We start from the raw sequence: 16628 nt of genomic DNA on the forward strand, positions 1-16628 counted from the left end.
TATAGTAGAATATTCTACTACATTTTTTTCAGTACAATAGCAAAACCATTGCATGAACCGTCATATTGCTCACATCAGTTAAACGAGAGCAAGTAACAAAACTTGAGCAGCTAAACGCGTATCTGGAAATCAGACTCCTTATGCAAAGTAAACACAATGAAAGGATATAGAACAAATGAAAGGACTTTTCTTCAAAAAAATTGTCTTTCAACTTTCTTCAACTTCACGTCTCATATGGCTTTTGAATGGAGGCATTAATTACAAGAATCTTCCCACCCATAGTCAAGTATTGACTGTATTTAAATACAGCAATGCAAGGAGAAACACAAGTTAAGAACTTAGCATACCATATTACTTCATGTAATACAGCATTAAAATCCTTTTTGCTAAGGCTACAAAGGATAGGTTTACAGTAATATGAGGTACCAGCATTTATGGTCAGAAAAGTAAAGATGGAAAAGTATTACATAGCATTGTCATCAGACATTTCTTTCTTTTTTTTTTTTCTTTTTTTTTTCCTTTTTTTTTTTTTTTGGACGGGTTTTTGGTTTTGGTTCTGTTTTTTACAAAATACATGTCTTGATGACCACATGCTTTAAGCTTATATTCACTTATTTTTATATACATATATTTTATTTGTAGGGGCAATTGAGAGAGAGTCACAAATAAGGAAAGGACACTAAGGTTTTAATAAGGGCAACAAAAAAAAAGAGTTTTCACCAGAATAGATTCACATTACAGTACACCAATATTGACAGCATTCTCTTTTGTCTATTTTTGGTACATAAGATGGAATCTCTCTACATAACCTTATAAGGCTTCAGTAACTAAAAAGTAAAAAACCTATTAGTTTACAATTTATTTAAAAATTCTGAAAGACACAGCAAGTTCTAAACTTTAGTAGTGCTACCCCATACACAACCATCTGGTTTAAGAACCCATTAAAAGAGCCTCCTTTCAAGGGAGCTTCCGACAGCGGAGTTGTGCAATATGGATGTCTATTACTACAACGGAAAAAAAAATTACACATGGCACATTCTCATTCATATTTTGCAATGTAAAAAGTTACAAACATACCTAGTCAAATAAATAATAAAAAAAGAATCTGAAATGTGTTTGTTATGTATCCTAAGACCACTATGCAGAATAATGGAAACTTTCACTCACAGACTATTTACACGGTAATACCCAGGTGAGGGTACACACTGCTACAAAAACAAAGGGTAAACTTGAAATGTTTTCCATAGTAAAGGTCTAGCAGCATGACTATATCTAATGCTGTTTGTTTTCTTGACGTTTTTTGGAAGTTTGTTTTAATCTATGTCTTCATCCAGTTCATAATTGTCTTTATCATAAATATCTTTTACTAAAAGAACCCGTACGAGCATATTTTCCAAAGTGTTGCGGTCCAGTGAAGTGGCAGTGTACCAGATGGGACTCTCCGCGGAGACGGAGCACTCTGGTTGCAGATAGAACATGTCCGTCCTCTGATTCAGATTCTGTGGACTACAAGGGGGGAAAACAAGAGGGGTTAGAAAAACAGCCTCAAAGGACAAAACAGTATCTTCCGACATCCTCCGTAAACAAAACTCTAACTGTAACTTCGGCAAGTTACAAAAAGAAGATTAATGGGGAGAAATGCACTCGTGTTCACAGAAGGAGTTAAGCCAGGTCTGGCCCAAGCCCAGCCAACCCCACGTCCTCAGAGCAGCCAAAAGCCTGGGACTGAGCAAGCATACAGGAGACCACAGACTCTTCCAGCTTTCAAAAATTTACCACTCCAGGTCTTGCTAAACCAGAAAGTACTATCTTATCTATTTAGGAACCCTTGATCGACAGATTTGCAAAGAGGCCCAAGACTGACATGAGTAATTGCTTCCACCACTGCCTGATGCGGCTCTCTCTGAATACGGAGTCTGGGGTTCCCCTGAAAGTCAAAGATGGTGAAATGATGAGAGATGCACAGAAATACAAGAAACTAAAATTCCTCCTCCTCCTATTTTACTTAGAGGGTTGGTCACTATAGGTCTCAAAATCCTTTAATTTCTGACCTGCAATACTTTGGAGTTTGTATACACACTTGATCCAGCTCAGACGTATCCTCTAAGCCACTAGAGAAGACCTCTCAAGGAAATTCTAGCATTTTGTCCATTTAGGCAAGTCTCAGAAAATAATTTTCAGTTCTGCATGTACAAGTATGCACTCATGCTCCCTCCCTTGAAAATACTGCAGACTTCAGAGGTCAACTGCATTTCATGTTTGTTTGGTAAAAATAGGAATTTTTACCAGCTCATCTTTTCAAACCAGCTGATAAAATTTCAGGTGTTGCTCTTTACCTGCTGGGGTGAATGTTGGCTTATTCTGCTCTCACACCAATTAGATCAAGAATCAGATAAGAAGCCAAAACATGATAATTTAAAATATTCTAGTAATTTAAATATTTTAACCCCCTTCCTACTTTTTTGACAAGCCAGTATCTTTATAGAAACAAGCAATGATATAGTGCTCATAGCCGTGAATGAGAGGATCCTGAAATTTCAGCTGCAACTGTCCACTGATTGCCACGTATACTGCAAACAGCTGGCACTACCTTAAATTTTACAATAGTTCTGCAATAATTTTACAATAATACCTTAAATTGCAACATCTACCTTAAATTTTACAATAGCTTTTAAAGTGTTAAACATTTTTTAAAACCACTTCATTGAAGGCATGAGGTACGTGTTATTAGAAACAGAACCAGGAGAAGCAGTCTGCTGCTCTAGTCAGCAACGCTGATCAAAATCTGTAAGACAGCAGGACTTGAAACCACACCGTAAATGATGCTCCAAATGGGTTTAAGTGCATTCTTTTCCCCAAAGTTGAGATGCTCCTAAAGAAAAAGAAATTATTTGTTCTCTCTCCACTGCTGGCTGTGTAACTCAGTTCAAAAATCCAGCTTTGACTTGTAACGGTATATCCTCTCCAAACCATAACAGTGCATAGTGCAAAGGCAAAAAACACCAACCCTGCAACAACTGGAATTAACTGAGTTTATGAAAAACAGGTGCTTGCATTAACAGACCACAAGCTACTTTTTACGTGTTTCTCTCTGTTACATTACATACTTGCTCTTCTGCCTGCCTTGTTTGTAAGCTATTTCTTCACTTTTAAGAATAAGATACTGTTTCTTAACATATGTTGGGTCTCATACTTCCATTTGATTCATTGGGTTGTATATATAATGTTATTTTATTTCTTTGGTATCACTTGCCTATATTTCACTTACAGTTCCATAAAATCTCCATGAAAATCAGTCACTTGAATGGCTGATCCAATTAAAGGAAAGTATTTCCCATGAAATCTTGTTTTCAAACAGTTCCAAAACATTTAGCTGCTAATTTTTTTTTTTTTTTTGAGTTGCCTAAGCTTTTCTTTCTAACATATTAATTTCTGTGCAGATTGGAAGGAAACAAGCTGAATCTAAATGCTGAGTTAGCCAGTAGCATTTTTTCCTAAACCAAAATATTTTAAAGATGCTTTTAAGCTAGTATCTCAAAAGCATCCACATTTCAAATTCCTGATAACATTAAAGCAAATCCATTGTCTCAATCCAATTCTTACTGAAGAGACAGGGACCTCACAAATGAAACTCTCAGTATAGCAAAACCTACCAGATCCCTTGCTGGTAATCTCCGCAGAAATACTCGGTGTTTCCAAGCAAGAAAACTTAATCATACTGTCATTCCCAAGTGGAGTCCTTGACAATTAACACCGAAGTACTCCACTGCTCCCATATTTTCTGCTCATCTTGTCCAGATACAGAACTGGAGATTTCAATGCTTTCATTCAGATATTTTTCCGAAGATCTCAATCCACTCCCTTTGCTGAAGCATATTTCATGTTTCATCAAAACATTTCCTGCTTGTACCTGGTCTACTCTAGACCACTTCTGTATTACCCTGTACCATACTCACCTTTTAGACAGATAGCACTCAAACATTTTGACAGGGCATCTAGCTGGATCAGACGTGTTTTCAATTTGTTCAAATACTGGCTCATCATCTTCATGTTTCCTTTTTCCAGTGGTAATTTTATCTTTAAGAAGAAAATCAACAACATCTAAGCCATAACTTGAAGTTATTTTACATTTTTCAGCAAACTTCCCAGAGCAGGCAGCCCACCAAGTACCGCAATGCAGTCATCACAACTAAGCTTATCTGCAAACTGGACATGCAACCCCTAACAAAGCCACAGCATTTTGCATGGAGACCAGTAGGCTCAAAGGGATCATTTAATGCAGAGACCCTGTAGTCTCCATGGACCACGCACTCGATTAAAGATCAGGAGATGAGAGTTGCTACACTTTATGCAAAGGCTCCTGGCAAGGTGCCCAGATGTCCCTCAGAGAAGCACAACGTGGATGCTCCTGCAATACTTATTTTTGAGCTGCCATAGTACCTTCACTATCAGCTCTGCACAGGGAAGACACTTGGTATCGAAGACAAGCTTTGCTTTCCATTGTTAGAGGATTTTTCTTCCACTGTCTAAAAACAGTGCCAAAAGAAAGTCTTAAGTGCTGCTCCACTGTTTTCAGGCCAAAATATTTAGTGTTAAAGTAGAACAGAGTATTCAGAAGAGCAACCGGTGAATGGGATCCTAGCTGTTTAATCCTCCAAAGGTAATCTTCTTCAACTCGAGAGAATATTGATCCTTCCAAAAAAGAATAGCAGAGATAATACTATGGATTAGCCAATAAACTGTCCAAGTGCAAAAGAAGCAAGTTTCTGGTTACTGTAAAATTTAACAAAAAACTCATGACAGAAACCTGTAATAAGCATATTTAATTTTATGTGCAGACCCCCAAAACCACCCCTAAAAGACATAGACACTCACTGTTTCAGGAAGAGACAGACAATGGGAAATATGAGTATAGGCAACTTCACACAGAATACATTTCTATTTAATTACAACAGCATTGCTTACATGCAGTTCCCTCATGCTGTTACATAAAAACAAATGTTCAAGGGCCTAATCTTAATCTCTTCATAAAAAGCGTATTTTTGAGTTCATTTTATTCTGCTCAGGCAAAGCCTCCAAATAGCTGTACCTTCTTCTTTCTTATTATTAACGGATATCTCACTTGGAAAACACTCCTGGACCATACCAGGGAATAGAGAGGGCCCTATACAGAGGCTCTCCAGGGCTATACAGAGAAAAGCCAGTATCAAGAAGAGAGAGGAAAAGGGCTGGTTAAGGACAAGCCCTCACTCAAGAGAGGATTGTGAGAATGATGGAAGAACAGTGGGATCTGCAGTTCAGCACCAACATCGATTTGCTGGGGCAAATTCCTGTTTTCTCCATAAACTGACAATCCTCCTGAGCAGAAGGCCCATGGCAGAGAGTTCTCCCAATCCAGCTGCGAAAGACTAAAATACAAAGCTCATTAGCCCTACCATACACAGCCCAGTGCCTGCCTGCCTGCTTCCCATCTGGGAAAAAAAATGGGCAAAAAAATATAAATTCAGCTCAGGTTGAACAGAGGCTGCTTATTCTAACTTTCTCTCCTAAAAATGGATAGTCAATTTAAGATTAACAGGCAGTGGCAAAATCAACTCTTGCAGCATGGATTGCCAAGAGACAAGACAAAAAGAACCAGTACAGTCTTAATTGAACTCGTAGATGGTATCTTTATGATTTTTAATCCATTACTACCGCAATGCATAAAACGTTCGGATATATCTACATGCTTAAGAATACAGAACTATTAAGACATGAAAAAGACATGACCAAAAAGAAAATTACCATCTGGAAGTATGCTCGGTTGCCAGCTTCTAAGGATTTTACATAATTCCTGTTCAAACGTCTGGTAGATTGGATCAATAAATATGTTGTCTTTTCGATTACTTCCATATAAATACTACAGAAAAGAGAGAGACACAATATTTACAATTCTGGATTAGAACTCCTGTGCTATAGGGTTCTTTTTCAGTACAATACTTGCACTTTTATGAAAAAAACAGGTATCTAAAAATAAAGCAATGACACTTTTCCAGTATTTAGCAGTTACAAGTAATCTCCAATATAAAAAATGCTGGAAATTTCTAACTGGATATGAATCATAGATTAATTACAATGCTAACATTTTTATCTAAAATTTCCTGTCTGCAACATTGTATCAGTGAATGAGGACTCACAAAAAAAAACCCCAACTGATTTATCTTTTCCTCCACCTACATCTTCAAAGAAAAAAAGACCTTTAACAATAACCTGCCATTTTAATGTGAACTCTGGACACTGACAAAACCATCTTCAACACAGAAGTGGGAACAAAAAAAACCCCATATATTTGTGGTTATGATATGCAGCAGCGCAAGAAAAATGACAGGACAGTGCAAGGTGCCTGCCTATTCTGCAGTCTAATTATCTTAACCCTCTTGACCTCACAGACAGAAACTCTTTTGAACCTTTACCAAGAATTAATGGCCGAGGGCTATACTAGTATTTGACATTATCTTCTCTGGAGACATTTCTAAGAAACGGAGGATTGGCTTCTTAAATTTTCCACTTCAGTGTTATCTTTGTGTGAACAAGCCTGTTAGTGAATACAATAAGAGTGACAGACAAAAAATGTACTCACTTCTGGAAATGGCATCTATTTTTGTACACATACTTGAAATAACATTAAACAGCACTCATTTATACCAGGTGGTTCAATGTATCTTGACTTCCTTATCTTTGCATTTAGTTTTATAGTAAGGAAAAATGAATAAATACACTTCCTAGAAGTCCCCAACACATCTTCATTTAGATAACTATTTTACATGACGTTTTGCTAACTAATTCTTCGAAGCACAGTATTCCCCAAAATGTGCTTGTTTCTACATAGATAAGCTTTGATTTTATAAAGTAATTCTAAGCTAGACAATACAACACAGTATAAGCTTCATGGGGTTTGTCCCTCTGTTCCCTGGCATATTTTTCCTCCATGAATTTTCTTTTTCTCTGGTTTGCATTAAACACTCAAACTGAACACTGGCAGTGAAACTGAAATAAGACTGAAAACTGTTTCAAAACCAACTCCCACACAAGCCTGTGAGAACTCCACCAAAAATATTTCTATTTCCTGGTTTAGAATAAGTGTTTGGGTAAGCCCTGACATTCCCAGTAGAAACCTGTGAAGCACCTTGGACCATTAGCTCTGTAGAGTCTACAGAAAAATGATGTCGTGTTGCAGTCTCCTGCTATACAACACCCAGTGCACATCTGCAAACCTTCATTTTCACATCATAATTCTGTGTTCTGCTACTCTACAAACTCTAGCAGGGGCAGGATCAGCACAAGCAGTTTCGACCTGGGATGAGCTCTACCGAAAGGGCAGTGAGCAGGAGGGAATGGACCCTCTGAGTCCCACGGTGGAGAACAGGCTGAGTCACTGCCACAGCATCTTCAGACAAACATCTGCCAAGCTCCATCAGCCTCACTTTTGCCCAAACAATCCCATTATTACACGTGCAAAAACCAACCAAACAAATAAATAAACAAACCAAAACAAAAAACCCCTCCAACCTGTACTGGGACAAAGAATGAAGGCCATGAAGCAGCAGGGGAGCCAGGCAGGCTAACACCTTCTTCTGAATGAACCCTCTCCACTAGATGCCTGCCTGACTGTGCAACAAGCTTTACTTTTAAGCGTGCTATTTTTCAGGATCAGTACTTCAGAGTTATCAAAACCATTATTGAAGCATTTCTGGTTGGAAGCAGAACAATTTCAGCCACAAATGAACCTGAACTGAGAAAATGTACCATTTGAGTCAGGGACCAGTTTGCTGAAACACATTTTCCCAGTGCTTCCTTTAAGAAAAACAGTTATTTTACAAAGTCAAAAAAACAACTTAAGACTTGAAGACTCTTCTCCTGTGCTGAAATCATATCACACCCACGAGGAAAACCTCCAACCTGAGCCCATACTTAGCCACAGAGAGTGCAGTAGTTTTGGTGGAAGGGGAAAGTGCTCTTTTTCTAACCTATGGCTTCCACATTCTCTTCCTTTGAAGAGAAACTTACTCTAAGCTAGCAAAACATTGATGATCTTTGGCACAACTTTATCCTTAAATGGCACAATTTAAATCTCCTCTGAGCCCCTTCTGAGTTAAACAGAGCCAATACCTTTCATGCAGTAGTAGATAACTTACTCTCTTTCAGGAGCACCCACATCGAGGTTGTCAGATGGGAAGAAGGACTAAGATACTAGAAGGCAATGGAGTTTTGCTGCACATTGCAACAACTACGTTGCGTTTAGCGTATCGTTAACACCTGTTTCTTCAGAAGGGTAACACATATCCATATACACGCAATTTGCCATTAGCCCACGATGTTGGCTGCAACCCTTGACAGCTCACATGCTTACATGTTTCTGTCCCTCACCTGCTGTCTGCCTTAGTGAAATGTAAACTCCTCAGAATAGGGCAGATCTTCCTACCAGGATGAACAGCAGTGGTACAACCAGGCCAACGAAACAGGGCTGTTAACATCACCCAATTAAATACTAAACACTAAGTATAAGCAATAATTGCACTAAAATGACCACAAGTTATTCCTCTTAACATTCCAGCATCGTGTATGTGTATTACAGCTCATAATAATTGTGTTGTATCACACAAACATTGGTTCTGATGAGCTAAAAAAAAAAAGTTTTACACATAACTAGCTTTCACAGTAGACAAAATAAGCAATGTCAAAGGCACAAAAGGTGAAAAAAAAAAGAAAAAACTTATTTGAGTTCCATTTTATAAACGCATAGCTCGCTCTGTGTATTGTTTATCACCTTAATATGAGCATTTTCAATTCAACAGAAAGATACAGAGAGACAGTATATCATGCAAGGGCAGAAGCAGAAAGCTAGCTGAATTTGAAACATGCGGTGTAGCAATATTGACTAAAATGAATACTCACTTCTCAAATTTCAACCATGAGGTAAAGATATCAACTAACTCCTTAATTTTGCATACTCGCAATACAGAAGAATTAGTGGAGGTACTATTTATGTCAAAAGATTTTGATTTGAAAATTTCTTATTTGCTTCAAGTTCCCTGCCTTAAGCATGAAACAGTTTAAGCAGGATTGCAAAGCCTGTGAACAGCTTGCTTTCCACATCATAGGCATTTTCTATTGCCTTTTAACTTGAATGAAATTTTCTGTGTTCTCAGCTCTGAACACAGCTTAGTTTATCTATGATTTGCCTTATGTACCAAAAATAAAGACATTCTCTGCTTGAAAGGAATAGCTTTTCTAATTATCTAGTGATATGTTACTGCCTTTGCACACGATACATCTAAAATGACTCCCTTTATCTTCAAAATACAACGTAATTACAATTTGAGGGCACAGTGCATGTGTGTAAGACAGCCAATAGAGCAGCGTTTTCTCCACTCTACGAAATAGCCTGACTGCCCACAGTCTGCAATATTCAGTACATTAGACTCTCCCAAAAAGACACTTCAAATAGCCTGTTTCCACTATATGCTAAGTAAGTGAATTAGTAAAACATTTACAAATTGTGCCTTGTTTCATTCTGTTTTTACATTAAGCCATCTTTAGCAAACAAAGTGAAGCACAAAATTTGGAAAAAAGATGTCATTTTAGATTGCAAGTTCCTTGCTTTAACCCAGCAAGAAGCTTAAAATCAATATTATATACCAGTTTGCATTTGAATTTTCCTGATAGGTCTGCAGACTCATTTTCTATACAGACAGCTTTCTACAATGTGATTTACACAGCAGCCTCTCTGTGTTCCAGATCATAGCCATCATATTAAGAATAGCTCCTAGGCAATAAATTCACGTTATCGCCATTGTTCCACTGAAATGGGATACAGTCAAATCAGCAGCTCCGCTTCCCATCTCTACAGCCTCTACTAACCTCCTGAATCCCAAGACACAGATAATAGATGCTGTCAGGTGCATAGTTCTCTCCATTTGGCCTTCGAATTTCATTGACAAAATGTGTCAACCCATAGTTTAACTCAGCTGAAGTATGTGATAATAGATCTTCCTTTAATTTCACAGACTTTGCTGTAAAATAGAGAAAAAACGCTACATTATACAACAGAATTATTACATGGTGAGGGTGGGATGGGGGTATTTTTGGGCTGGAAAGCAGGAAACTGGCTTGATGTCCTCTCCACTAACCAATGAACAAGTCTAAATATACTAAGTAGTTTTAATGTTAGGTCTGAATTAAATAAGGTTATCAGAGTAAAGTCAAGTTAACCAAATGCAGCATCTCCCACTGACAAACGTACTGTCATGCACAGCTGAGGATGACACCGAAATGGCCCAAGATGCTGAAGTAAAGACAGTGATGTAGAGGGAGACCTTCATGGGAAACGGCAATTTCCATAGATCCAACAGCATAAGGCAAAGGTGCTAAGACGCACGTGGGAGCTGAAGAACAGCAGAGTAGCAGCAATCTCCCTTTTCCCTCACAATACAAATGTACACAGAGAGGGGCGCTGCAGAAAGAGCAGTAAGGCTCCACGTGTCAGAGCTCCACAGAAAGGTAATGCCAGCCCCAGATGAAGATCTCCTTCCAGGATAAAGAGCAGGATGCCCCTCCCTTGGAATTTAGAAGGCCAGAAAACGAGTGAACTCCAAGGAGAGTTAGAATATGAAGAAAAACAGGATGAAAACAAAAAATGAAAATGGTCGTGGAAACTCAGAAGACCCAGGAAGGTGCTGTCCTGGCTGGCACGAGACATGTGAGATCCAGCATTTTGAACCAAGTAGGGAAAACTAGGAAAAACTAGGAACTAGGTTCGGTAACTCTGTGGTAAAATAATCCCAGTGAGAATTGTGGAAACATTAAGGACACGTGAAAACTTCTTTTAAAAAATTCCAGCTGAAAAATCAGACAAGTACAGCAATTTTCCCTACCAAATAAGAATCTGGATGCCAGAGTTTTGGAAATACTTACTTGATTTCAGTTCCTCTAATTCTGGAAGCTCTTCATCTAAATACCGAGACTTTACCCAGTGCTTCCACGCATTCACACCATACGTGTATTTGAACGGGAAACTACACTCTGAGTTTTCAGAGCTGTCGTCGTGGGACTGGTACTCTGAGACCGCTTTCCTCTTCACCCCCTGCCATTGGAACACAGCTGTTAACACCACCGAGAGCCACCAACAGCAACGACACAGAAGCAGGGCAGAACAAGCGAGCTGCAGCCCAAATGACAAACTGAACGTTCCGTGTAAAGAAACACACGCCTCATTTGGTAGGTAGTCTCTGTGTCAAACATACTTCTAAGGCCAGTATTTACTGACAGACGTTCCTAATTCACCTTCAAACTGGTTCCTAACACAGACAGAACAATTTTTGATAATGGAGTTGCTGTATTTGTTACAGCGTGCTAAGCAACAAACACACGATGCATCAAATAATTCAGTGTGTTTATAGGATTTCCTTGCATTATTGCACAGAAAGTTGCTACAGATCTATGTCAGAAGGTCAACTTTCAGGCTCAACTGAACCCATCAATGGAAAACCCACCATTGGTCCCAAAGTAAAGCATATCCAGCAGTGGATATGTGGATAACGTCCGGTGGATAATATCGACGGTCTCAATACAAATTTAAACTAGAAAGTCACATTTATTCTTAGAAAGTTTTATTAGAAGATGGCTGTTTTTTTTTTAAAGCTGTGATATCTACTGCAGTTATTGGAATAAAACCATTTCAGCTTTGTGCCAGGCACTAGAAATTCTATTTCCTGTTAGCTTCCTTCCTTCTAAATAAAAGAACATGGCTAATTCATTTGCAACATCTAAACTAAGACTTTTGACTGAAAATAAAATCTGCGAAAATTACAAGCAAATAAAAATGGGTTTTTTTAAAACTATTTTATACAGGAGATTCTACAGCTCCCATTATAAGCCATGGTAATGCCAACATTCTTCCATTATACTATCAAATTAAGCCAAGATGGCTTTGTTCAAAGTAGAAGGTAGAAAAGCACTACTAAGAGTACAGCAAGTATATGCACAGTAGCATATTACATCAACAGTCCTACCAATGTGAGGCAAAAATGGGATCAGAATTTAGAAATCACACTCCTATTAAATCCAACAGTTAACTTCAACAGACATAGGACTAGAGATAATTTTAGTATTTGAAATATATCCATTTATATGATACAGATAGGATATTAGGTATGAAGAGGCAGTAATACGTTTTAGAGCAGTATGACAACTGAAAAAAACCCCTCCAAACCTTACATATTTTTGCCTACTTAAATTTTGTGCTTTTTTTTTTTTTTTTAATAGCATAACAAAAATTACCTTCTTTTTGGACCGAGGCCTTGGCTGTTCCTCATATTCTTCCCCAAAAACAGGTGGTAACAAAAACTCATTTTCTGTATCAAGCTCCTCAGTTGCTGAAAATACATTAACAGAACCTTATTTTCTAAACATCTTGTGAGTAATACCGGTTTAAAAAAAACCCCAATGAACAATACCTGTGTGCATTAACACAAAAAGTCCACAAAAGCAGACATATAAACAGTACCAAAGACTACACTTTGGTAGGAGGAAATAAGCCTATTCTTATTTTGAAAGTAAGGCAAAACTATCAAAATGTTTATGTCTAACTAAATTGTAACGGACACAATGATCAACATTTTCAAGCACTACGGCAAGTCATTAAGGCAGCATTTCTTACTATGGACCCTTAAAAAAATTTTCCTGTCTAGCCAGTCATTATGAAGTGTAAGTTATGGCGAGAATGAGCAGCTGAGTGGAAAAAATACAAATTAACTTACTACATGCACTTTTGTTCATATATTTCCATAATTTCTATTCATGTTTTGTATTTTATATAGCAAATCATACTCGGTTAAAAACATTACAAAGCAGAATGTGAACTCTTTCAGAGGAAACTGATATTAGTCTATTATTTATACAAGAACTGGAGGTCTAGCTCATAATGGACACTACCGTAATTTTGGTAAACAGATACACAGTAGGTAGTATGTCAAAACACTTTAACATTTCAGGGGTAGGATAGAAGGATTCTATCTCAGGCAGTACAGCGGAATGGGAAAACATGTGAACGGATTTAATGTTGCAAGTTCCACCTTTATCTACTTTATTGAAAGTATTTAGCCATCAAACAATGTCTTCATTCAAAACTGAATGCTCTTCTGATAGTTAGTCTGATTTCACCACATTACTACTCAAGACATCATTCAAACTGGTTCAGATGAAATAGTACACACATGCAAAGATTTAAGAACTCTGCCCCAAACTAAATACCAGTCCTTCTTCTGCTACCACAAAGAATCTTCTCTCAGAAGCACTGCAGTGTAATCAGTATCTATTACAAACTGCTATTATTGACTATTCCACTTAGAAAAAACATGGAAGAAAAAAAAAAAAAAAAAAAAAAATCATTCTCATGTATCAAGTCTCACTTATAAAGAGGGGTGAAAATCCAGTATGCATCTGGCTAATAAACTTCCTAAGAGTAAGGTCAGACTAACACCTAGACTTGATCTTTAAATCAGACATACAGCAAACTGAAAAGTCCAGTCTGGGCATCTAGTGAGGATATAGAATCATAGAATGGTTAGGGTTGGAAGGGATGTTAAGGATCATCTAGTTCCAACCCCCCTGCCATGGGCAGAGAAATCCCTCCACTACACCAGGCTGTATCTATGGCACAAGGCAAAGGAGACTTTCAACACCAGATGCAGAAGATAGCCACGGGAGGTATAAGTTTTATGTCCAAGAGAAGGGAGATACTAGCTACGGCCAGGAGCTTTTGTAGATCTTGGACCAATTAGGACATGGTATAAGGAAACAAACACTGTTGCCTGCATTCTGCGTTAACACATAAAAGGTCTCAAAGTAGTGAGTTTCCTGCTAATTCAAATAACACTACCTTTTCCACACGCATGTACAGACATTAACAAGCTACTAAAAAGTAAGACAAGTGACGTGCAGCATATCAGCTTGAAATTTTCTAACAAACTTGAGTGGGAAACTTGTCCTTTTGTCATTTTGTCTCTCAATCACCATTTCCCATGGAAATACCTGGTGACTGAAGAATGTATTCATTATTGTTCTCCATGACACACACTATCTCAGCCTTTGAGCCTTCAAAATAGCTTTCCTAAATCCATGTCCAAAACCAAGCAATGCAGTCAAGTTGTGAAAGGTAAATTTTGCCTTTTTTGCATTCAGATACCATATTTAGAAAGATGGAGGAACTACTTCAGAAGTCCTCAGTTTGCAAAGACATGGCAAAGTTTTACCTAGAAGTCTGTCAAGTGGATCTTGCAATCAAATAAAGCTCCTCTGAAAGGATGAGGAAACAAAGTACAATAGCTACCCACAATATCTATTTCACAATATTTATTAAAGTAACAGAAAAAAAATACCTCTTGGAAAGTCTACTTCAATATCAAGGTCTGGTTCATATGGAACATCAGGCAAGCTTGTCTGTACCTCTCTTTCTGAGTTTAGTAGATTTGACTCAACTACGGCACCTGTTAAAACAAACAAATAAAACCAAAAAAACCTCTCGTTATTTTAACCAACACATAGATTAGTCAAAACAACGCAGGTTTTGAACACTAGAAGCTGAGTTGTTCTAAAACTGCTTGTTCTGCTTATCAACATCCTAGGTTTTGTTGCTCTTGGGATCTTAGATTTACTTCTCCAATCTGATTTCCTTCAAACAGAAAAAATACTTAATAGTCCATTTGTCTTTCCTTAGGTTGAGTCAGCAAAACATGTGTATAGCAAATCAAACACTGGGGAATCTAGATCATATCAACCAATCACAGAACTCAAACAAACTTGACAAACCTTACCATCTAGTTCTGTCCACAGAATCATAGAACGGTTAGGGTTGGAAGGGTCCTCAAAGATCATCTAGTTCCGACCCCCCTGCCATAGGCAGAGACACCCTCTACTACACCAGATTGCTCAAAGCCTCATCCAACCTGGCCTTGAACACTTCCAGGGATGGGGCATCCACAACATCTCTGGGCAACCTGTTCCAATGCCTCACCACCCTCCATGTAAAAAATTTCTTCCTTATATCTAATCTAAATCTACCCTCTTTGAGTTTAAAGTAATGATTCTGCCTGGAACAGAACAGACTTTCAAACCCATGAAAGAGATCCTACAAAAGCAAACAAGGAAGGCAAGCTGAGAGAAACAAAAGCTTGACCTCTTTCCAACTTCTGGCAAAGAGAGATTTCTCCAAATTCAGTTCTCTGCAAAAAAAGCAAGCTCTGATCCCATATATCTACTCATTCACCTAGTTGTTCTTAGCAAGAGAGAGCAAGGAACTGCAAATGACAGCCTTGCAGCATTACCAGAAATGTCCAGCTTTAGTAGGGGAATAGCAGCAGTTTGGAAAACACTAAGCCTTTTGGGACTGCAGCACCACTGGCCTCCTACATACCATACCCAAAGCACAAGTTCATGTCATTTATCAATATCCTTTGAGATATCTGTTCAAAGAGCTTGGAAAAAAAAAAATTATGGAAATAGTTATGGAAAAATTATCTTCAATTCCTATCCTCAAAGAGATGATACTTGCAGGTCAGGATCAACCAAGAATGAAAGCATCATTAGGTCACTTGGTTTTGTTGACCTCAGTTCCACTTGTGAAATGTTATGTTTCTCTTAGTTTTAACAGTCCCTGCTTCCTCATACCCAATATAAAACGTGCCTAGTAACGTGTTACTACAAAGAGACCAGATCCCTGTCATATCCCACCTTGTTCAGAGAAAGTTGTGTTCCCACCTGCAAGACACAGCTATGGAGATTACTTTCCCTAAACTTTTCACTTGAGGCTTTCTGGGAGGAAGAATACATTGGTTTTGGCTTGTTTTGAGTTATACAATCTTAGATGACTGCTTGCCATCAGCCAAGGAGTTCGCACAAGCCCATGTTTTTAAAGGCAAAGGTCTGGTACAGCACACTGAAGCCACATGACAGATTTCAGAAAGTTTGCTGTTTTTCAAATGTGCTAAAATGACCTTTAAAAATATTTAAATAATTAAGGTTTCAACTTAATATTTAATAACTCAAAAGTAGCACTGTTGTATTCAAAGAATGTTTCCCTAAAATAAAAAATAAAAAAACCCCAACCCTTCTCTTGATTCACACACCCCCACATATACATCCCAACACTCCAAAGAGTCAAAACCTAGGTAAGAAACTCACTGGCCACATCACAAGCTTCAGCTTTTCCATCACTTTCAGGTACCATCCCTGACAAGTTCAGTAGCTCAGTTTCCAGAGGATTTGAGGGCACTTTTCCCCTCAGCTCTTCTATTGCAGCAAAGATTTTCTCACTGCTATCCACAGGAGTGGGCAAGAAAACTGGAACTGGCACCTATGCAGGCAGGGAGGAAGATATAATTAGAAAAGAAAAAAGATATGCTGTAACAAAGCATCAGCAGCAGTCAACACAGAAAAAAACTCTACACCCCTCTTCTAAAAGACAAAGTTAATACAGATTAGAAAAATGTAACTTCAGTGCAGGCTAATTAAAAAAAAACATTGACAGGTTAAAAAATTCAACATAAATGATGAACAGAAGGGAAAGCAGGAAAGGATATAGAAAAAAAAAT

At 38.0% G+C, this 16628-nt stretch overlaps 1 protein-coding gene across 2 annotated transcripts in view; it reads right to left on the reverse strand.

Moving 5' to 3' along the window:
• Positions 1–756: 756 nt before the first annotated feature.
• ZMYM2 (zinc finger MYM-type containing 2) overlaps positions 757–16628 on the reverse strand; it is a 94365-nt gene continuing 78493 nt past the window's right edge. For both annotated transcript variants that reach the window (XM_086621555.1, XM_086621565.1), the window contains 9 exons: positions 16219–16390; positions 14418–14525; positions 12319–12413; positions 10954–11122; positions 9901–10052; positions 5785–5899; positions 4441–4692; positions 3957–4077; positions 757–1506 (listed from right to left, as the gene is read on the reverse strand). In XM_086621555.1, the coding sequence (XP_086477681.1) occupies positions 1314–1506; positions 3957–4077; positions 4441–4692; positions 5785–5899; positions 9901–10052; positions 10954–11122; positions 12319–12413; positions 14418–14525; positions 16219–16390 (1377 nt within the window). In that variant the 3' untranslated portion in view covers positions 757–1313. The remainder of the gene's footprint in view (positions 1507–3956; positions 4078–4440; positions 4693–5784; positions 5900–9900; positions 10053–10953; positions 11123–12318; positions 12414–14417; positions 14526–16218; positions 16391–16628) is intronic.

This window comes from Tauraco erythrolophus, chromosome 1, assembly GCF_009769465.1.
Source record: "Tauraco erythrolophus isolate bTauEry1 chromosome 1, bTauEry1.pri, whole genome shotgun sequence".
Taxonomy (NCBI): domain Eukaryota; kingdom Metazoa; phylum Chordata; class Aves; order Musophagiformes; family Musophagidae; genus Tauraco; species Tauraco erythrolophus.